This window comes from Neltuma alba, unplaced genomic scaffold (assembly GCF_004799145.2).
Source record: "Neltuma alba isolate B1F8T4 unplaced genomic scaffold, ASM479914v2 tig00011740_pilon, whole genome shotgun sequence".
Taxonomy (NCBI): Eukaryota; Viridiplantae; Streptophyta; class Magnoliopsida; order Fabales; family Fabaceae; genus Neltuma; species Neltuma alba.
Window position 1 is genome coordinate 37504 of NW_021636368.1, and position 23606 is coordinate 61109.

The 23606-nt window shown below is 38.1% G+C and overlaps 1 protein-coding gene across 2 annotated transcripts; it reads right to left on the reverse strand.

The window, feature by feature from the left end:
- Positions 1–2107: 2107 nt before the first annotated feature.
- On the reverse strand, positions 2108–5476 carry LOC114717518 (truncated FRIGIDA-like protein 1). Of its 2 annotated transcripts, XM_028902675.1 has the most exons (4): positions 4298–5476; positions 3400–3563; positions 2970–3321; positions 2108–2876 (listed from the first exon to the last, which is right to left on the reverse strand). In XM_028902675.1, exons 1-4 carry the CDS (start codon positions 5217–5219, stop codon positions 2698–2700), a joined length of 1617 nt encoding a protein of 538 aa, XP_028758508.1. In that variant the 5' UTR covers positions 5220–5476; the 3' UTR covers positions 2108–2697. The 2 variants fall into 2 exon arrangements, with proteins under 2 accessions (XP_028758508.1, XP_028758507.1); XM_028902674.1 differs by having other exon boundaries at positions 2108–3321.
- Positions 5477–23606: the final 18130 nt, after the last annotated feature.

Genomic DNA, 23606 nt, shown 5'->3' on the forward strand with positions numbered 1-23606 from the left:
GGGGTGGCCCCTAATAAAAAAATTGTATTACCCAATCATGATTTACTATCCACCTGCATAGAAAATGCAGTGAAGCTAATATGATGACATGATCAGGTGTAGGTCCGGCAGATTTGCTGTTTAAACGAGGCTATAAAATCGTATATCAGCAGACCATGTAAGTTTTTCATGGTAATGCTAGGTAACAAATTTGGAAACATCAAATGACTCAAGCTTCAGTTTTGCTCTTCTGTTGTAACCCCCGACTCCTAGGTGAAACATTAAACCTTGAGGCACACAAAATCCAAAAACTTTGAAACTACATTTGGATACAAAGGTATGGTGGTAAACTGTGTTCCAGTGCCTCTGAAGTGACTGCTAGAACAATCTTACAACATTCTAGTGGTTTAAACCAATGCAAAAAAGTGTGGAAGTTGAGTGATAAAGAGGCCTGATGTCCTGATCTAACTTCATCCAAGAAGTGATCATTTCCATGTAGGGGCATCAATAGACACAGGAATAGGATCATCTATGGAGACCAATCTCTGTTGGTTATTGCTGTTTTGAAGCATTATCAATAATAAGTGTGATAGTAAAATCAGAATAGCTTACTCCAAAAAGGAATACATATATAGAAGCCCATAATGGGGTGATGGAAAAACAACTTCAAGCAAAATGCGACTCAATTGCTGACTCTAGAAATCCAAATTGCCCCATGAAATTCACCTACGAACAAAGTTATACTTGAATGGGATAACAGCTATTAAAGAACAAACGATTGATAGCATGAACCAACAGACACTACAAGGGGTTATGACGTTTCATCAGTCACCGTCTATGTCTAAAAAAGCAGGTCTTTCAATTTGAGTTAGTTCTGCTCATCACTCAGAAGCCACGAGTGAAAAGTATCCATGTTCTACGTTGACAACCCGATTGTTGCATGCATTGTGATAACATAATCTGAGACAGAAATACGTATTGCTTACTCACATTCCCACAATGACACATTGAGTAGTATGGGTGCACTGAGATGTTCAGGTTGAGGCACCCTCACAGTCAGCTTTGGGCAACATATGATGAAAAAAGATAAGAAAATACTAATTATTCATAAATTAAGGATTACTATAAATATTATCAAAAATAAGATTTATATGAGATAAAGGGCATTTCAATTAATTAAATATAATTACAATATAATTTTAATATCTTAATACATTTTATGTTATTTAAATTGTTATATCTTATCTTGCTAGAATTTTATTTGTTTAATTGGTTTTGTTAGGATTGTAATGTGTTGTCAGGATTAGTAATTAGCATATCTCATTTTAAAAATATTATCTTTTGGGCTCCATCCAAAGCCCTAAGAAATTTAGGTTAGGGAACCTTCTTTGATCAATAGTTAATAAAAACTTTCTTGGCCTGTAAGCCATCTCTTTCCTCCTTATATATCTTCTTCCACCTCTCCCTTTATTCTTGCTACAGCTCCAATTTTTTACCCCAGTTCTACGCACATCAATTGAGAACAGGGTAATATGGATTCCTTAGCCTCACATTGAGTAGTATAGGCAACCCTATGAAGTACTTAAGTAGGTTAGTTATCCAACTTAACTTTTAAGGGAGAGCACTCTATCCTACTTGAGTACCCATCATACTCCCAGATAAAGTTGATAATTACAGAACTAAACATAACCTATATCAATCATGCTTCACTGTCAAAGCCGAGAATCTTGACATAAAAATGCTGGTCAAATCTTTTTAAATAAAAAAATCTCGACATAATTATGGATAAAATAATCATTTACAATGTCAAATTCTAAGACAGAAAATTATAGCAAAGGAAAAATTTATGCCACACAAACTCAAATGGAAAAAAGCACATTTCTTTTTTCAATTCAATAAAAATCCCAGTCCAAAATTAGGAGCATTCCAAGCAAACATGACCAGTAATAGAGAGAGACAGAGAGATGGTGAGAGAAGAAAGACAACTTCATGAGAGGACAGCAAGCAAGCAAGCAGCACAAAAGAACACCTTTGCCATCCTCAGATAGACAAGGTGCATAAGAATGAGAGAGAAGTGGGAATACCAAGCTGAAAGGAACATATAATACACAAAATGAAAGGTCTCGTGTTATAGGAAACAAATTACCATATTTCTTTTGGGAATTTGATGTCAAAGGAGGAAAATATAAAGGTAACCTATGTTTAAAGGCAGAGACAACCAAAGGAAGTCAAGAATAAAGGGAAGCAACATTCAGGTAGCTTCGAGCATAGATAGAAATTTTGACAAAGTTCTACCCTTGCTAGCCTTTAAACAAAATGATCTTTTTATACTTTTGGCCTTGCTGATGAAAATATATGTTACAGTGAGCCAGCGGGAGACTCACTTGGTAAGTGATTCTCAAGCAAAACTAGCTAATATAAATATAAAATGGTTCTATCCATGGAGCTCTTACTTTTAAAATCCTAGCGCCAATTTCCATTCAGAAAAGAGCAGAGAAGTTTGGCAGACCATAACTTAAAAGTAATCTACTAGATACAAACTGATTCAAGTAATCAAAATTGTGAAACTATGCATTCCCTCACAATTCTTAATTACTGAATCTAATTCCTGTCTTTTGATCACGGTGATACTGGTAACCAGACACCAGCAGTGCAAAGTCAGAAAGAGACTGTAATACCACCCCAAGAGTTCAGTGCAATTAGAAGCAAATCCCTGAACTATTGAGGATAGAGAGACTGGTAATATTGTTGAAGACCATAACCACTATAAGTAGTGGTTCTGTCATAATATGCAGACTGCAAATTTGGCTCTGAATATAGGTGTGAACCACCTGGAGTTGGATTGCCACTGGACCCCATTGGGACACCAGCAAAACCGTAAGGCCCAACAGAAGGACCTGTATAGGGAGAAACGGTGGAGGTTTGACCCACCATTCCATATGGCACAGCTTGTGAGCTCATGTATGAATTCAATTGTTCTGGCAACAAACCTGTAGGTTGGACCAGAGGCTGTTGGTACTGGTGCAATGCTGAATTGGCAACAGAAACAATCTTCTGGACAGCCATAGGACCAAGTTGGGCTGATGTCTGAGGATGAGGGTGCTTCTTTCCAATTTGCTGCTGCTGCTTCTGCTTCTTTGTCTTTTGCTGCTGTTGAGGCTTAGACTCAGGAGGAGGCTTTACAGAAGGTGGTGGAGCACGTTTCCTATCTGCCTTCTGCATGTTCAGTTGCACTATTTGCTGCTCAAGGATTGCCGGTGGATATTGAGATTCAAGGTTATGACTCTCAATAACCTTTATTACTGATTTCAGAGCATGAGTTTCTCTTGCTGTGGCCTCATTCTGCAAAAATGGATCAATAAATATTGGAATGACTCAGTTGACCCCCTGTTTGAGACACCAATCAGGAGACCTACATACCAGTGATTTCCCTTCCTGGAGAAGTCTTTTAGCAAGTTTATTAGCCTCGTCCACACAAGCTTTCAGGATGGGAACTGGTGGGATCTTCTCAGCAAGACTAAACTCAAAGATATACTTGACAGCCAAAACATGCTTGCCCTTATCAACAAGTTTCTGAACAAGATCTGTATAATTGAAATGATAATTGCCTTTCCAATAAAAGTAAGAAAAAATGACACCACTTATTACACCAACACTTTATCAACATAGAAAAGCGCTTCACAAAATGTTATGCTTGTAAATGGGAAAATTTTAAAGAGAAAAAATAACCAATGGTGACAGAACTTTTCAAGCTCATAATATATTACAGCACCTTTAGATGATACTCCCTCCGTCCTTTTTTACAAAAGACAATTGTGAAGTATGATATGTTCCTTTTCATAAGAAACATTTAGAAGTTGTCTCAAATTTTGTTTGGTGATTTCCCATTTCAACCCCTTCAATTACTCATATTACCCATGTCATTCTATTTAATTCTCACATGAATGAGGGTATTTTGTGCCGAAAAGTTACATTTTAACATATTTATTGTCTCTTAACTAATTTTAACCAGTTGTCTCTTATAAAAATAAACAGAAGGAGTACAATGCTAACCAATGTTTTCACCGCCTCCCCGCCGCGCCCACCTACACATTTTTTGTATTTCCTCTTTTAACACACCCGCTGCCATACTTAAAATCTCATATACTAATCAGACCCCGTGTCTCATGCAGAGACCATTGATCAGGAAAACTAATATTCCAACGTCAACATACACATCCATAAATCAGTGCTATTGCATACTAATGTTCAAATAATCGACCATAATTCTAGCTTATTATCCATATTTCTTCAAGAATGCAACTGAAACTTATCTTACCAGGAATTTTCTCTGTCAAACCAATAGTTCGGCATAGCTGGGGAACCTCATCGTTGTTAGCAGCCATAGCAGTGAAATCAACAAGTTCATCCATGCTGACTTCAGAAAGCAACCCATATGCCACCACAAAATGCAAAAAGCCCAATGCCTCTAACGTCTTTGCGCCATCGGTCCACAAACTTGCTTTCCACTCTGAGGCCACCATCTTGGCTCGTTCTCTCACTTTGAATCCTATATTTGGAGATAAAACCCTCAACTGTTCCATTAATACAATGCAGGCCCTCCTAAACTTACGTTGTTCCATATCCCTTGGGTCAGTTACCCCATAAAACCCATCAAGAGAATCCAGAACCATCGCAGCTGGGTCTGGAGCACAGCGTAAGGCCCCTGGAAGCTCGGCCTGAATGGCAGTCTTCTCTTTCGCATGAACAATAACATACTGCCTCAACCCCTTTCCATCCATCTTCTCGCACAGAGTACTCAACTCGTATCTAGGCATCACCGAACTCGATTCAATGAAGTTTTTGGGTACAACATTTGCTCCATTTTGATTCGGTGGATTCGGCGATGCAGATGGATCAACAGGGAGCTTTTGATTTTGACTTGACGGCCGTGAAGATGACGGTAACGGATCTTTGGTGGTCTGGGTCGGGTCATTTGGATTCTGCGCAGGCATGGGAATGGGTGAAGTTGATGAACTAGGTTGGCTACCCTGGCATTCGAGGGACTCGAGGAGATGAAAACGTTGAGTAAGAGAATTCTGGATAGAAGTGAAGTGAGAATCGATTTCAGACCATGAGAGGGAGAAGGAAGAGAGGAGCTGTGAGTGAGCATGGAGATCATCATAGGCCTTCCTGAGGTTATCCTTCTTTGTGTCGATGAGTTTGAGAGCGGCAGAGATTGTCTTCAATGTGGTGGCCATTGTTTTGTAATTACAAAAAAGTCGGGAAGATTGATCGAAACCTGAACTTGATTTTAAAACATGGGAATGTAATGTTGATCGGAGGCCATACTGACAACCCTAGAAGAAGAAAGAGGAGGCGCAGACGCAGACGCAGAAGCTTGAATTGCCACGATGCCGAGAATTTCCGGGGCAGCTGGATGTCGGATAGATCCATGCTCCCAACGCATTGGTGCCATGGTGGGTACATCGGGTGACTTCGGTTGATAAAGTTTTTTTTTCCCCTCTCAATTGTAAATTTATTTTAGAAATTAAAAAAAATAACTGTTAAATTCTAAAATTTCAAATTAGTATTGATTATTATTCTCGTAAAGAAAATGATTACACTTGAAAAGTAAATAATAACATAGTTTTACAGTAATTTCTTATTTAAAATTTTGAAATTCAACCGTAATTATCTTAGGATTTTCTCAATTTAAAATTGTAAGAATTTTTTCTTATTATCAAAAAAATAACATTAATGTTAAAATACTGTAATTGTAACATCCTAAGTTTGATCGGGTTTTAATGGCATCCTTTGGGTTGATTTTGAGGATAGATTAGTGATTTAATCTTGATCTTGGTGTTTGGGTTGGATTTGAGGTTTGTTGGAGGAATAGGTGAACGTACCCCTCTCAGGGTATGTAAACTTCGCCGCGGCGAACCGGGAGTTCCTAGTAGGCTATGTCTTTCGGGCAGGTTTGGCCGCGGCGAAGTTGTTCAGGTGAGCGAGGCTTCCCTCTCGGGAAGGTTTCGCCGCGGCGAAGGTAGGGTATGCCGCGGCGAAGGTTGTCTGGGCGAGCGAGAGTTTCCTCTCGGGAAGCTTTCGCCGCGGCGAAGATTGGGGTTCGCCGCGGCGAAGTCGGTTTTTCAGGCGAGTAATTCCTCTCGGGATTAGTTCGCCGCGGCGAAGATGGAGTTCGCCGCGGCGAAAGGTCGCGATTCTATATAATCGCTGGAGGGTTCAGATGTGCGAAAATTGGAAAATCTGAAGGAGGAGAGAGGAGCTCTGCTAGGGTTTCTGTTTTAAGGCTTGGGAAAGACATTTCTAAGGATCCATTACCTCAAGTAAGTGATTTTAACCTCTAATCTTCTTTCTTTCTTGAAATTCCATGGAATTTATGAGGATTTTTGGTGGAACCCTAGGAATTTCTAGGTTGTGATGGAATTGAGGTTTTTGACCGATTGTTTTGAGTTTAATTGATTGCATTGGGTTAGTTTAAGTATTTAATCGGTGTAGTTTCCTTGGATTTAAAGAATCTTGAATTTTGGAGTTAGGGTTTATGGAATTGGATGATTTGGGATTGAGGATGATAATGTAGAGATTGATTTTGAGTTTTGTGAATTGGGTTATGTTAAGGAGGGTTAAATTGGATGTTTAATCGGTTTAGAATTTGTTGTTGGAACCTTAATTGCTCAAATGGGTTGTTGGAGGTTGAATTCCTATAGTGGGTCCTTGAGGTTTGAACTCTAATTGATGCTTGGAAGGAGACTTGATGTTTTAATAGACTTTGAGGACTTTGGAGTGTTGTTTTGATAGATATACCCCTTGAGTTGGGTAGAGTTTTGATGGGAGATAGGAATTTTGTGTCCCCAAGTGTTGTTTTGGCCACATTATTAGTTTGAGAGCTAATATATGTTGGTTGTGTGTTTGTGTGCTTGTGTAGACCGGTTGTGAGTCTTGGTGGTGCGCGGGGCCACTTTGTTGGTTGTTATTCCTTGCTCAGGCGAGAGGTAACCACTTTCCAATCCTTAGTACTTGCTTTTGTGGTATTGTGAGTAGATTTGTGTTTTGTGCTCCAATTAGTAATTGTGTTCGAACTATATGTTGTATATAAAAAATGGAAAACCGTCTTGTGGGGTTTGGATTTATGATGAATGAATTTGCGGAATTGTGAAAGATATGCCACTGAATGAGGTTAATTGTGAAATGATTATTACTCTTGATTATGATTTGAGCATGATGCATTACTTGGGAAATTTGGTGAGAGTTCGATAGTTACTACCACGTGGTAAGGCCTCCATTAATGCATGATGGTTGGCTCTTTACGTCCCCCATAGTGAGGGATAGGCCTTCGGGCTCATTACGTCCCCCAGAGTGAGGGATAGGCCTTTATGGCTCCTTACGTCCCCCATAGTGAGGGATAGGCCGGGTTCGGCTCCTGAAAATCCCCCAAAGTGAGGGATTTGGTTGATGGGATTGCATCATTTCACTTGCATAAATTGTTGTGGCTATCAATGTATATATATATGATTTGTGAACTGCCCCACTTGACACCTCACGAGCACCTATTTAGTAGTACCTAGTATTGGAAAGGCTGGTTACTGGGACTTTGTCTCACCCCGTGGTTTACAATGTTTTCAGGTGAAGGTTCTAGGCGTGGGCTTTCGGGAAGAGACGCGGAGGCTTGAGCTTGGTTAGCTTTAGGCCTCTAGCTTTATTTATGTATGGATAGTTGTATATTGCCACAGCTAGGGTTTTCTTGAAATATTTTGATTCCCGGCCTTATTGTAAATTGGAGAATACATTATCTACTCGTTTTGTTGGCCGGAGGCCATTGCCATTATTTTATGGAACTTTGTTATATGGTTGAAAACGAATTGGATGGGCTGATTTTGATGTATGTGTTTACCCGGGCCGGAGGCTCGGAGGCCCAGTAGATATGAATGGATTATTATAGTTGCATGCAACGTCTATCGGGTTGACCCGAGTTTGAAAGTCAATTTCTAAAAATATGAATTTTTCCTTCTACTATGGTAGCTCGTATTAACAGCTTTCCTTTTCTACCATAGTAGAGGTTTTGTGATGGGTTAAAATGTCTTGAAGGTAGAGGGTTTTTTACAGTAATGATAATTGCCAAAAAAAAAATAATGCATTGATGGGGCAAAATTTGCACTCATGAAAGTCGCTTTGAGGTAGAAAGTTGACGAGCATATTTGCACTTTAACCCAAAAAAAATAACTATCGCAAATAATGCAATTTGAAATATTTTTTTAATTTATCTTTTTGTTTTGGGTAAATGACCAAAGAAAATACTTTCAAAATTTCTAAACCACAAATCAAATTCCATAAATCAAAATCTATGAGAACGATGAGTGAGAAACGTAGGGAGAGAAACGGTATGCAACCAAGTGATTCCTTCGAGCATGGCGAGCAACCGAGGGGCACTTCTGAATCAACTAAGGAGGAGGATGAGATTAAGGGATGCAATATTAAGAAAATGGAGGGAGATAAAATGAATGTTGATGCGAATGGAGAGAAACCGGAAGTGAGGATGCCAAAACCTTCGTAGAACCAAGAAAACAGAGCATCTCTCAGTGGTGATGGTGGAGCACAGGGGTCAAAACCAGAGATCAAAAACAGTGGAAAATCCCAAAATTTCTTACAAAGCTAAACTAATGGGGAAGGAAGAAACCCTAGTACAAGTACGGGATTTGGATAAGCTCATGAATGATTGGTTGGAGGAAGAAGAAGCAGCTCCTAACTTATCCAAAGAGCAGAAAATACTATACGATAGTCTCCCAAGACTTAACATCAGTGATGAATGTTGGAAAGAACTATGACTGTAACACCTCATGTTTAAATCAATTAACTTTCCTTGCGGAAGCATTTGGAATCACTTTTGAAGGCTACAATTGATGAAAAATCAACTTTGAAAATTTTCATTTACGGGTTACTATTCATTGTCACCTTAAAATGTGACAAACTTCGAAAAGTTATAACTAATTGTAGAAAAATCAAAATTGAGTGATTCCAAGTTCTACAGAAAGCTCTTTGGATAAAATTTTGAGGAAAAATAGTTTCTGAACTGATTGCCTTGAAATTCGAGCTCAATTTCCTTTGAAAAAGTTACTGTTCATTTGGTCATTTTCGAATTTTACTGTATTTTTGCCTAACTTTGGAAAGGCATAACTTTCTGCTCAGTTATTGGAATCGGGCAAACTATCCTTCACTTTAAAGAGAAACATCAGATCTCATTGCTTGCCAAATCTTATGACCTAACTCACTCGTTTGATAGGTCAAACTGGAGCTACAAACTCACTACTCCAGGACCTACGTTTTATCCCTTAACATCTCTTTACTATAATTCTTTTTATTTCTTTGACATACATAACTTGGGATTACTCTTTCCCATTCATTCTCATACATTTTCATTCATGCCGTAAACATTACAATTAAATACATGGCATCATAGGCATCCATAACATAAATTATATAATAGGAGAATTATACATTCATCAACAGTCTCATCCATTAACAAGAATAATTCTCCGCTTACTTCTCCTTGCTTCTCATGCCATTATTGCCCATCATTGATTGACCTAAATGGTTGGTTAGGGAGGGGTGAGATTCAGAAGAATCTCAGTAGCAAACACTACCCATAAGCATGCAAGACATAATGCACATGCATGACATGTTATAACATTAACACATGAATGCCATGGAAAGTAAGCTAAAGCATTTCATGCTTCCATAACATATTGCCAAGGCAAAACATAACATAAACTTGTAAACATAACTTTGCAAACATTTCATCATAGCTTAGTCACATCATGGCAACACAATCACATCATGCAAGCATACATATCAAGCACACAGTATAGGTAAGTTCACTATCTTGTAACATGGCTTTCCCCTTGCTTTTCGTGTGATTCCCTGGTCTTTCCAACCATGTGGACATTCGGTCAACATCGCCAAACATCCTCTTGGATGTTTCAAAGGTCCTAAACATAGTCACATTGATCATACAATCTATTAGGACTATTAGATTACATAAAGTTCAAGACTAGCTTTCTTGAACCTCAACCCTTTCTCTTAGTCTTAGGGTTTTCTTTCTAACTTTTCTAATATAAATCTTATCATTTCCCATCCTTAAGATCCATTTCTTGTCAATTAGGACCACTTTAGATGGCCTTAGATTCAAGAATACCAAATCTGGAAATTTTGCTTCGCGGGTACTGTTCATGCAGAATTTCCAGAATTTTTACTCAACTTTGAAAATTCATAATTAATTCTAGAAAAATCCAAATTGAGTGGTTCCAAGTCTCACTGAAAGCTCCTTAAGTTAAATTTAAGGGAAAAATAGTTTCAGGAACCAATTCTACACCTAACAGTACCGGAACTGTACGGAACTCGAAACTCTTCCAAAAGTTCAACACTGTTTCCAGATTTCAAACCCTAACTTTGAAAAATCACCATAAATCGTACACATATCCAAATGAAGTGTTATACCTATGGATGTAAAGCTCATAGAATGTACTTTAAGCATGCAAAATTTCAGAATCAGATACACACAGTAACTCATCCGAAATAGGCATGAAATCAGGTGCTATAACCATCACATACCTTGTTTTAGAGTTTGATCTGGCTTGGAACCACTTGGCCTTTCTTTCTCCCTCTTCTTTCTCTCTCTAGAAACCATTTTGCAAGAACTTCCCCATGGATTCCTTATGCTTGGATGAAATGGTAGGGAGGGGAGGGGGTATTTATAGAAAAACAGACTGAATCTGGACCGTTGATCTTAAAAATACGTGGCTCGATCTGGACCGTCCATTTTCTCTTTTGATCTTATGGTGACAAGTGTCCTATGACATCATGCTTACCTCATCATGATGACATCATGCTTACATCATCAAGCCACATGTCTTTAATCCGACCGCACACGTGTCTTGCATCCGACCGTACACGTGTCTTCCATCTAGCCGTACACGTAATATTTTCTTTTTCTCATCTAACCGTACACTTGTCACTTTCATGTCCTTTCATCATTTATGGCATTAAAATAGGGAGAAAATAAATAGAAATTCGTGCAAAAATATTTTCTTAATTATTTCTCCACCTATCAAGCCAATCTTGCACCGTATCGGATACTTTTCGGGTCCTGACTTACCCTGTACCACCAGGACATGTTCTGACACTATTTTCTCATCTTAATTAAGTACATATATGGTGCCACCTTAGAGGAGCAGAGGGAAAAATAATTAGCTCTACTGACGGGCTACTTAACCTTACTGAGTCATGCAGTAGAGATTTCACTATAACGGGTAGACAAAAGACTGTCTAAAATATTCCCATACTACGTTCTGATTTTTATGCTGTCCATAAATATCTTTTGGTGACTCAGCATGATGACTCGTAAGTGTCATGATTATGTTTGGTGACTCAGCACGCTGACTCAGCATCGTCATGATGGCTCTTAGATATTTTCTTTGGTTTTGTCTCCTATTTAGGGGACAAAATTATTTAATATTTGACTGGAGCATTTTATTCAATCCAGAGCTCCAAAAATTCATCCAAAATATCATAAAATTCCTCATATTCTAGAGAAAATCTGTGAATTTTCTCAGGTCATAACTCAACCTGTAGCCCCACTTAAAAATCATTCTTTAAAATGCCCTTTTTCGGCACAACTGGCTTTTAAGTATTCTTAAAGCCATCTTGCTGGTCTTCTGGGGATGAGACTAATTTTATAATTTTCTACAGTCTCTTAGATCATACATCCCTATTTTACCATAATTTTATGAGGTTTTCTTATGACTCAAACAATTAAATCTACCTCTACATCTCAAATTGAGCCATAAACTTATAAATTCTTTTTAAGTTACCTCAGGGGTATTTTCATCATCTCTCTTCACAAAAGAGTCTTAGAATATTATTTCCCATTTTCTGGGATTTTCTTAGAATTTTCTAAGTACTTTCCATTTTTACCCCTGATGGCCGTAACTTTCTGAATTTACGGTTTTACCCCTGCTTAGGCTCAACCTCATAAAACAATCTCTTTGAGGCTTCTAACTTAACCTTTGGTCTGTATCTAGCCTCTTTTCTCTTTCTGGGCCTTTGAGACTTTACCGGAGCCTCTAACTTTGATTACCCTTTAGCCCCTTAAAACATTCACTTTGCAGTTTAGTCCCTAAAACTGCTTTAACTTTCTTTCTCATCTTTAAGACCTCTACTAAAAAGGGGTCTGGTAGCCTATCCCATTCAGGCTATTTCTAGTACTTCTAGGCCCAAAAATCGGGATGTTACAATGCCTACCTTGGGTAGACTCTGTTATCATCACTCTGTTAGGAAGGAGAATGAGTCTGGAGATGATGAAAGACAGAGTGGGATGGATGCTAAAAGCTTCAAACTTTGAGCTTATTGACTTACCTAATGGGTTCTTTATCTTTCGTTTTGAGGATAAACAAGTGTGCAACCATATGCTTTTTGAAGGCCCCAGGGTAATTCAAGGTCATTACTAAGGAGCTCAGTAATGGAACCCAAACTTCAACCCGTATTGTAGCAAAGTAAGAAAAGTGGCAATATGGGTTTGAATACCAACTTTACCCATCCATGTTTATGCAGAAGATTGTATTTGGGAACTGGGGAACATGATAGGAAAAGCTCTTAAGGTTGATATGAACACCTTAGCCTACTGCCAGAATCAAAAGAATATTATTGAAAGGGGAAAATACGCTAGAGTTAGTGTGGAAATCGACCTGAACAAGAAACTACAGTCACGTTTTGTCTTGAGGACAATGATTTACAATGTGGAGTATGAAGGTTTGGATCATATTTGCTTCAAGTGTGGATGCTACGGGCATAACCAGGAAAAATGCTCTGCCAATGCTCCCACTGCCAAGCAAAGCCAACCACAGACCACAATGAATATGCCAACCATGAGCAATGCACTGGAAAATGATAATCAGAGGGCATCTCAACTGGAGAAGAAGCCCTTGTTTAGCATACCAGGTATTAACCTGAAGGAGGAATATGGTGACTGGATAAAACCAAAAAGGACCTTCAGACAAAGACCAGTGAGAGGCGAAATAGATAGTAGGGATCAGACGAGGTACGGTAGTGGAAAAAAGACAACAGGAAAAGAGGAAAAAGGTACCTCTTCTGGCCGATATGGAGTGCTCCATGAGTCCTCCAAGGATGACCCTCCTGCTGAGGCAAACCAAACTAGTAACAGAAAGAATAAGGTGAAAGTTTGGCAGAAGAAAGCTATGCCATCTGATCCTAAAAAGAAAGAAGTGTCTATGGAAGGTAGTAAGAAAGAGAAGGAAAATAGGGTCTTTGTGTTTGGTGAGAGCAGCACGACGGGACATGAAAAGATAGGGGAAAATGATGGTATCAAGGGAAACAAAACAAAGTGAATTTAGTTAAAAGTAAATTATTTGAACAAGGTAGACTTAATAGCCTAAATGGGCAGGAAAATAAAGCAAGCCCAACTGAAGGAAAAAGGAGGCAGTCAAGAGAAAGGCACTAGTGGGCCGAAAAAGACAACAAAATTCCAGACCCAAAATTATTTCCCCAGTAATGGAAAAAAAAAAGCATACACAAGCCCATCAACTAGTGTTTGGGTCACTATCTACCAAAGTGCAAATAAACTTAAATGCATAATTTGATGAGAAGGCACGACAAAATAGAGAGTATGCAAACATGTTACAGAATGCGGCAGAAAGTAGAGTTGAGAATGGGTGTCATACAACTGATCCAAGACAAAAGGAGTTAGAGAATGAATTGGTTTCAACTCCAAGAAGACCCCCAGACCTACCGGAATTATTACAGAAGGCATCCTGGGAAAATGAAGAAAATGAGAATAATGATTTGTGGTTTGAAACTAGAGATAATAGGGCAGAGGAACTGGTAGGGTATGAAAAAACCATGGAGCAGGAAACCTATTGAGATGCGGCACTGCTCTCTCCATCTTAATTCCTTTTATTATGAATATCATTTCCTGGAACTGCAGAGGCGCTGCCTCTAAAACTTTCCTCAGAAGGATCAAATATTTAATTAGAGGAAAAGATATCGATATTTTAGTCTTGTGTGAAACTCGTGTGTGTGGAAATAAAGCTGACAGAATCATCTGCAAACTCGGTTTTAATCAATGGATTAGGCTTGAGTGCACAGGTTATGCAGGAGGGATATGGCTACTTTGGAATGAGGAAATCTGCTCTATAAGGTACCTGTCCTTTACTACTCAATTGCTGCATGTTATGGTGAACTCCTTGAGGAGTAATCAGTCTTTCTGTCTTACCTATGTTTATGGTGAATCTAATTATTTGCTGCATAAGACCTTATAGAATGATTTGGTTCAGTTAAATAATAGCATTTGTGAAGCTTGGGTTGTGCTGGGAGATTTTAATGCTTACTTGTCAGTGAATGATAAATGTGGAGGCTCTTCACCGAATGGTTACTCCATGAGATAGTTCAATGAATGTGTTGAGAAAATAGATTTGATTGAGGTAGATTATGTGGGAGACATATTTACTTGGGAGAAAAACTTATTAAAGGAAAGAATTGATTGGGTGTTTGCTAACTCTTCCTGGCTTAATTTATTTCCCTTTACTAAGATCTACCACCTAAGCAAATTTGGCTATGATCATCGGCCTTTATTTCTTAAGAGCAACCCAGATAATCAGCCTAGAAAAGTTAATTCTCCTTTTAGGTGCCAAGCTACTTGGGTTCTTGAGGAAGATTTTATTGATGTGATAAAGAAATCCTGGAACTGTGGAAAATGGGAGGATAACATTAGTAATTTCTTAAGGGAGGTAGAAAAATGGAATAAGATGAAAGTTGGTAGCATCCCTCAAAAGAAGAATAGAATCATGAGAAGAATTGAAGGAGTGGAAAGAGCAAGAAGCTGAAGGGACAGTCAATATTTAGCCAAAACTGAGAATGACTTACGGAAGGAGTATAAAAAAGTCTTAGCATAAGAAGAATTGATTTGGTACCAAAAATCTAAATGTAATTGTTTGAAATAGGGGGATAAAAATAGTAAATTTTTTCATACCTCAACGATCAGGGAAGAAAGAGGAACAGGATTGAGAGTTTAAAGGACTCACAGGGAGTTTGGATTACAGACCAACATGCCATCAAGGATATGGCACTAGATTACTACAAAAGGTTGTTTAGCCAAGACCCAATTTGTCAGCTATGTCTTCAGACAACCAAATACTTCCCAAGAATGAATGAGGAAGACCGAGGAGTCTTATACGCAAATTTGGATGATGAGGAGATAAAACAGACAGTTTTTGATCTGGGTGCTTTTAAAGCCTAGGGCCTAGATAGTATTCAAGCTTTCTTCTACTAAGAGTACTGGAATATTATAGGAGTTGATATTTGCCAATTGGTGAAGGAAATCTTTAGGGAACCAAGGAGAATTGAGGCTATCAACAATACCAATCTGGTGTTGATTCCTAAATTGGAAAGACCAGAGACTATTAAAGATTTTAGACCGATTTCCCTTTGTAATGTTAGCTACAAGATTGTGACAAAGTTAATCAGCAGTAGACTCAAGGGAATCGTGAGTAAAATGGTGGGGAGCCATCAATGCAATTTCATTGCAGGGAGGCAGAGTAGTGACAATATAATAATTGCCTAAGAAGTCAGTCACTCCATGAAATCTAAGAGGAGTGGTAGAGGTTGGTTAGTAGTGAAAGTGGATATGAAAAAAGCTTACAACCACCTTGAGTGGACTTTCATTCATGACATGTTGAAAGAGGTGGGAATTGAAGAAGACCTGTGTAATTTAATCATGGCTTGCATCTCGTCTCCTTCTTTCAGAGTTTTGTGGAAAGGGGAAGCTTTTGATAGTTTTACTTCTTCTCGAGGAGTCCGGTAAGGTGACCCAATATCCTTATACATCTTTACTCTATGTATAGAAAGACTGAGTCACATTATTAATGATGCTGTTGAAGAAGGATATTGTACCCTGATCAACCTCAATTCTTAAGGACCTACGCTGTCACACTTGTTCTTTGCAGATGATTTGGTGCTTTTTGGAGAGGCTTCCTCTTATCAGGTGGATGTGATGATCCAGTGTGTGAATAAATTCTGCTCTTATTCGGGCCAAATGATGAACAAGTCAAATACAAAAGTTTGCTTCTCAAGGAATGTTCTTATTTCTAGGGCACCAGAGTTAAGTCAGCGTATGGGAGTGGGTTTAACATGTGACTTAGGAAAATATCTGGAATTCCTCTTATACATAAAAGACCATCTTATGTTCTTTTTGCTCCAATTCTGGAAAAGACCCACAAAAAGCTAGCAGGATGGAAAAGAAAGTGTTTAAATCTTGCAGGCAAAGCCACTCTTATCAAGGCAGTTCTATCAGCCCTACCTTCCTACCACATGCAAACCATGTTGTTACCTAAGCAGATGATACAAGACCTAGAGAAAACCAACAAGAATTTTCTTTGGGATGAAAAAGATAATACCAAGAAACTCCACTTGCTAGCTTGAGAGCAAATTACCTAGGAGAAGAGAGCTAGTGGTTTAGGGATCAAAAACCTCAAGAAGCAAAATGAGGCTTTCATAATGAAACTCTATTGGAAGATGATACAAGATAAAGGGGCTTTATGGGTCTAGGTTTTAAGAAGCAAGTACAATTACGGAAACCTGGAGCTACCAATTGTTAACAGAGTCTCCAACTAGTCTTTGACATGGAAGGGTATATGTGAAGTGTGGCAATTCTTCAAGAATGGTTTAGCAAAGAAAATTAGTAATGGTATGTCTACCTCTTTCTAGTTTGACAATTGGTCAGAGCTGAACAGACCCCTTATTGAAATGGCACCAGGATATGAAGGATGATGGGATAAGGAGGAACGTGTGATAGACTACATGACCCAGTTAGGGGAATGGAACTTATAGAAGCTCAATTATTGGTTTCCTTACCATGTCATGAATCGAATCACTTGTGCATACCTACCCCGTGAGGAGAGAGGAGAGGATAAATATTTTTGGCAGCCGTCTACTGATGGTCGTTTCACTATAAAATTTGCATATAGTTTTCTTATTGCAGGTCATTAAAGACAAAAGGACAACATTTGGAAGCTTTTATGGAGATGGCAAGTACCAAAGAAGATCTGCTCTTTCATGTGGCTATTTACTCACGGTAAAGCTTATACGGCATCCTTGAGATGCAAATTAGGGTTTACAGAATCAGCAGGATGCCCTTTTGGATGTGCCGAGCAGGAAGACTCCATGCACTTGGTGAGGAATTGCACCAACGCTATTCAAAGATGGAAATCAGTGGTCGATCTGCAATTATGGCCTAATTTCGAATCCCTACAGGGGTTGGAGTGGGTGAAGTGGAATCTAACTACAGAGGTAGGCTATGCATACACAAAGAAGATTCAATGGTCTATCCTTTTTGGATATATGGGTTTCTTAGTGTAATAAGCTTTTTGATGTTAGAGCAGCTGAGAACGTGGCTGATGCGCATGACAGCTTATTCCGTGCTTGTTGGGACAGAGACCTAATGACCAACTGCAACTTCTATTCCAACACTCTGAGCAGAAAGGACTACACCAACCAACTCCAAGATGACTTTATCAGACTGGAGGTGGATGGTTCAGTCTTACCAAACGAAAGAAGTGGTTGTGGGGGAAAGGCTTGGAACAATCAAGGGCAATAAATGGGGGGTTTTAGCTGTAAGATTATCACCGTACTGCCAGCTGTTGTAGAGCTCCTTAGCATGATTCATGGATTGGAACTCTATTGGAACAGAGGCTACATGAAGATAGCGATACATACTGACTATATAGAGGCCATGTCTATGTTTTGTAGAGGTTGTGATGAAAATTATCCATTTAAAGATATTGTTGAGGATGCTAGATTATTATTTCATAGGAACTGGACTGTTGTTCCGATTCATACCACTAGGGAATAGATCCCTATGGCTGATCATTTAGCTAAACTCTCTCATTTGATGGAGAGCAATTTTTGTATCCTAGATCAATCACCTTCTATGTGTGAGGGGAAAGGTAAGGGAGGAAACTAGGTTTTGTTGGACCTTGTTTGTAATGCTTTGTAATCTAGTATTGATTCAAAAAAAATCCCACAAATCAAATATTCTAAAATATAATAATCTAGCGTTGTCTTCCCTGCCCATTGCACCGGAAGCATCCTCTTCTCAAATATATTTATCTTATGTGAAAAAAAAATAATTAGATGCAAATCAACCTCATATTACAACAAAGTTGGACAAAATAAATTTGGGTCAGAGCTTATCCATCCGATTCACTTTCCAAGATTTCAACTCCTTTAAAACTTGGCTAATTACCACTTTACAGCTTTCCCATTCCTAGATCCATCAACAACATCTCTAGGCAATTATCGTTGTTATCAACACAATTGGGAGATGGAGAAACCAAGTTATTCATGAGTCTAAGACACTTAGCCCAATTAATTGCCTATAAGAGATTAAACCCACATATGAAACCCGAACAGGCTAGTTCAGACAAAAACGTGGCGAACTGGCTTGGTAACCAGTCCGGTTGAGCATCAAAACCAGAATTGAATTGACCTAGTGTAACCTAGATCAACCCAAGGTAAACCGATACTAACCCTAATAACTCAACTGATTTGGTGGGTTAACCCGGTTGCCTTTTTTTCTAAAAAAAAATATTTCAATTTTTTAAAAAATTTATTGATAATTAGGACTTGGTGATTGAATAACTATAGGGAAGAATATTTTGTTATCATATATTTATTTTGATATTTTGTTGGGATGAACATTTAGTGATTTTAGTAGTATGATATTATGATTTTTAATTTGTCAAAGGAATTACAAAAAAAGTTGAAAAGAAATTGTAAGTATATGATTAATTGATTATTTTTATTAGTGATTCAAGATATTAAATTGATATTTAGTTCTTAATGAAAATTTAAATTATTTTTTATTGCTCACCTGTTTGACTCTGATCTAACCCTCTTGATCGGTTCAATGACCGATCTGGTTTTCGGTACCTTAGATTAAACGGTCTTCCTCAATTATTTCCCTGGCTTTCAATATAGGAATAAGGACCAAATCTTGCTTGTAAGGGCAGATGAAATTTCCTAGGCTTCTACAACAACTAGTTTGGCCGCTCAACAAAGATTCATGGGTGATTTAATTTTCAAAGCTCATAGTGAGAAGAAAAACAACATTATGCGTGGATCACCTTACCCTGTCTTACTCAGGAAAAAAGACAACTTGTAACTAAGACCTCTCTCTTATTTTTTTTAATGTAAATTCAGAGTTTTTTCACGTCATTTTGGACTTGAGACTAATTTCTATCGGGTCAGGAGTGTTATTTGGGATTTGAATTTATGTTCTCTTCCTTATGGGCGTAAAACTGCTTACTATCTCAACCAACATCTTGTTGATAAGACCTTACTCTTTTATTATATATATATTTGATCATTTTACCCAAAGAAAAGCGACTTGAACAAATAATTTATTTTGTTACACATAAAATTCATTTTCAATAAGGAAGAATGTCATATATGTTAAAAGTTTGATGTCTAGCTTGAGTATGGTGCTCTATTTGTTGAGCTTTCTATTTAGGCTATTGTGTAGCATGCTTTGGTTATATGTGCATGCTCACAATAGCAAGCTAGTTAGGAAGAGTCTCACTTATATATAGACACCGGTGTTGGATTTTTTTCCAATGCAAGTTCTACATTTCTACATTAATATTTTTCGCTTAACAAATAGCCACTTTTGATGCATTTTGGTGATCCAAAATTTTAATTCATGCTAGATTAGACATTAAGTTTAGTTCAAAATAACAATGCTTTAAACATTATTTGTCTTTTTTTTTTGTCAAAAGAAAAACTATCTTAATATTGCTAGCAACTCCAAAAGTCTTTATAGGTTAACCTATACCAGATCTGTCCTCATTACCATCAGCACTAAGCCTATCAATTGCAAGAATTCGAGCAAGAGGGTTTGGGGGATTAGGAATCTAGCCTCCCCAAAACAAACCCTTTACAGATTCTTTGGCAAGCCAATTGGTAGCCAAATTACAAGACCTAGAGACAAAAGAAAGAGTAAATGTGGGATTAATATAAAAAAAAGCTGCTAGTTCCTCAACTAGAAAACTTGCATGCCAATCTGGGTAAACTTTTTGGCGCTCCATAGCTTCAACCAAACCTTTGCAATTTGATTCAATATGGATGAATCTTAAGTTTACCTCAGCCACACTTTTCACTGCTTCCGAAAGGGTAATATCTGCAACTACAAAAAGAGAGGTAGCATTGCTTTTTTGTGCATTTGCATTAATAACCTAACCTACATCATCACATAAAACAAACCCAAAGCCACCTATATCATTAGCATTTGAGAAAGCACCATTAACATTGAGCTTAAATTCACCCCCTAGCAGCAAACACCACTTAGGAGGAGGAACATTGGTGTTAGGACACTCTTGGTTAGTTCCAAACCATCCCTTCACTGTCCATAAGTCATTGACAGCCTTGATGGCTGAACTTAGAGTCCAAGAGATATCAATATTTTGCTGGTCATACAAAACAGAGCATCTACTCTTCCAAATAAACCAGAGAATATAAGCAACAAGCACTCGGGAAAAATCATCAAAATGCAAATAGGATAAAATCTTAGAGAACCAATCTTTAAGAGAGATAAAACTAGAATTATTTAAATTCAAGCACAAAGGACTAGCAAACCAAACTTGTTTCACCCAATCACAATATGGAAAGAGATAGTCAATCAATTCACTATTCAAACCACAATTAAAACAGGCAGGAGACTGGGAGCAATTTCTATTAAAAAGGGCTTCCATAGTGGGTAGAGCTTTATGACAAACTCTCCAAAGGAAATGACGAAATTTAGGTTGCACCTTCAAATGCCCAATCCCTTTCCACAAGCCTTTATTACTAGAATAAGAAGAACTAGGCCCTACCTTATTCCTTGCACTTGACTTTAAGCAGAGGCTACTATAACCCATTTTAAGTGAATAGATTCCATTAGAACTTCCCAACCAGTGGACTTTATCCCCAAAAGCATATCTTGAGCAGCTCAAGAATAGTGTTTTTAATATTGTTTGGAAGGGTAACTTGTTCCAAATTCTATACCCCATCCCTGAGAAAATCAACTACTTTCCAAGTCTTATCAAGGGGAGGGATAAGATCACTAGGAATCCTGGAACAAGGGAGAATAGGTAACCAATTATCTCTCCAAAAATCTATCCTAGATCCATTCCCAATTTGCCAAAAAATGCTATTATCTAATAGCTCCCTTCCTGCCAAAATACTAGTTCAGGCCCAAGAGGCCCTTCCTGCTTTCTTGGCCACCATAAAAGGACAATTTGGGAAATAAATCCCTTTTAGCAAGCAAACCCACAGAGCATCAGGTTCAGTTATGATTCTCCAGCACTGCTTTCCTAAAAGAGCAAGATTAAAGTTATGAAATTCTTTAAAACCCATACCCCCATCTATCTTGTTGCTAGTCATCACATCCTAGGCCCTCTAATGGATCTTTCTACCCCCTTCCATACTTCCCCACCAAAAGTTAGAAATAATTCTATCCAATTCTTGGCAAGACTTCTTTGGATAAAGAAAGCAAGCCATTGAATAAGTGGGAATTACATTAGCAATTGCTTTAATAAGGGTCTCTTTTCCTACTTGAGAAAGGAAATTTTTAGTCCACTGCATAATTTTTTTTTCTAACTCTATCTCTAACAAAAGCCAAGGCTTCGTGTTTTGATCTACCCCACAAAATAGGGAGACCTAGGTAGTTACTCAGAGAGCCTGCTTCTTTAATCCCTAGCCATTCCCCAATTGCCTTTCTTGTGTCCTCAGATGCCTTAACAAAAACAAAAACACAAGATTTTCCAGATTTATACACTGCCCTATCAGCAAACAATAATCCTCCCACAAAGTTCTCAGCACTGCATAGAATACCATTGAGATCTCCTCTCTCCACATGGGTGGTTACCATTCTGGATAGAACATCCGCTACTAGGATGAACAAATATAGGGATAGAGGATCCCATTGCCTAAGGCCCTTTTGAGGAGTGAAAGAATCCACTTTCCTTCCTTCAAGCTTGATATCAAATCTAACTGAAGTCACACATCTCATGATTTTGTCAACCTAAGAAGCTTTAAAATTTAAGAAGTAAGGCCTGTAAAAAAATCCCATTCCACCCTGTCATAGGCTTTATTCATATCAATCTTAATAGCAGTATCATAAGCATCACTCCTATTGCTCTTCAAATAATGAAAGGCCTCATGTACCATGAAAATATTATCCTGGATTAATCTCCTTGGTACAAAGGCCCTCTGTTGTTCAGAAATAATTTTAGGCAGAACCTTTTTCATCCTATTTGTGATAACTTTGGATGCCACTTTATAACAAAAGTTGCATAGACTAATAGGATAAAAATGGTTGATTGATTCGGGGGTATCTACCTTCAGGATCATGACCAAATTTGTATTATTTAGATAGCTCAAGCCAGATTCATTATTGAAAGAACTCTTTATCATTTGACAAAACAAAGGAGCTACCACTTCCCAGGAATACTAGTAAAAGAGACCAGGGAAGCCATCTGGCCCTGGGGCTTTCATTCCCCCTTAAAAGCTGCTGTTCTTATTTCCTCATTAGTAAGTGGCAGCAACAGATTTTGGCTATCCAGATCAGTTAGTAGGGGATCTGCATAGCTGAGAACAATTTGAAAATTTTGAGGACTTGAGCTTGTAAACAGGTTTCTATAAAAACTAGTAAAACAGTTACCAATAGCCTCCTGATCATCGATCTAGATATCATTGGCACCTTTGAGTCTCATAATTTTATTTCTAGCTCTATGATTCATAGTAGTACTATGAAAAAAATCGGTATTAGTATCCCCATACATTAACCACTTAACCCTAGACTGTTGGAACCAATATTTTTCCTCCCTATCCCACAGCACCTCCATCTTTTGGATGATATTATTGACTTATTAACCATAGCATCAATCCACTATTCCTCATAGCAAAATTTTAACTTAAAGAGCAAATTAGTTAACTCTTTATTATTATTCGGTAACTCTTTAATACTTTAATTTTTTAAGGTACACCTAACCTTTTCCAAGCTCCCAAGAAAAGCCCATTGCAGAAATATTACCCTCCCAATCATTAATCCAACTACTAGCAATCACACTATCATAATCACAGTGATCAAGCCAAAACATCTCAAAACGGAACTCTTTGGGACAGAAAATGCCAAAAAAAAAAGAGGATAAATCAAAAGAGGAGAATGATCAGAGCCTATAGGTTCAAGATTATGCACCTGAGCCAAGAGACAAGTTTCTTGCCAAGCTCTATTGCATATTGCTTGATCCAGTCTCTCCTTTACATGTGCCTCATTCTATCTCTTATTTGACCAAGTAAACTTCAAACCTTTATAGCCTAAGTCGAACATGCCACAAGCAGACATAAAGCTTTAAAAACCTTCAAAAGAAGCTAGTGGTCGTACTCTACCTCCTTCTTTCTCAAAAGAGAACAAGAGTTCGTTGAAATATCCATAGTAAATCCACGAAATATCACTCCTAGGGTTCAAACTGCACAACTTCCTCAACCACCAATTCTTATTATAATCCGTAGTGGGATCGTAAACCAAC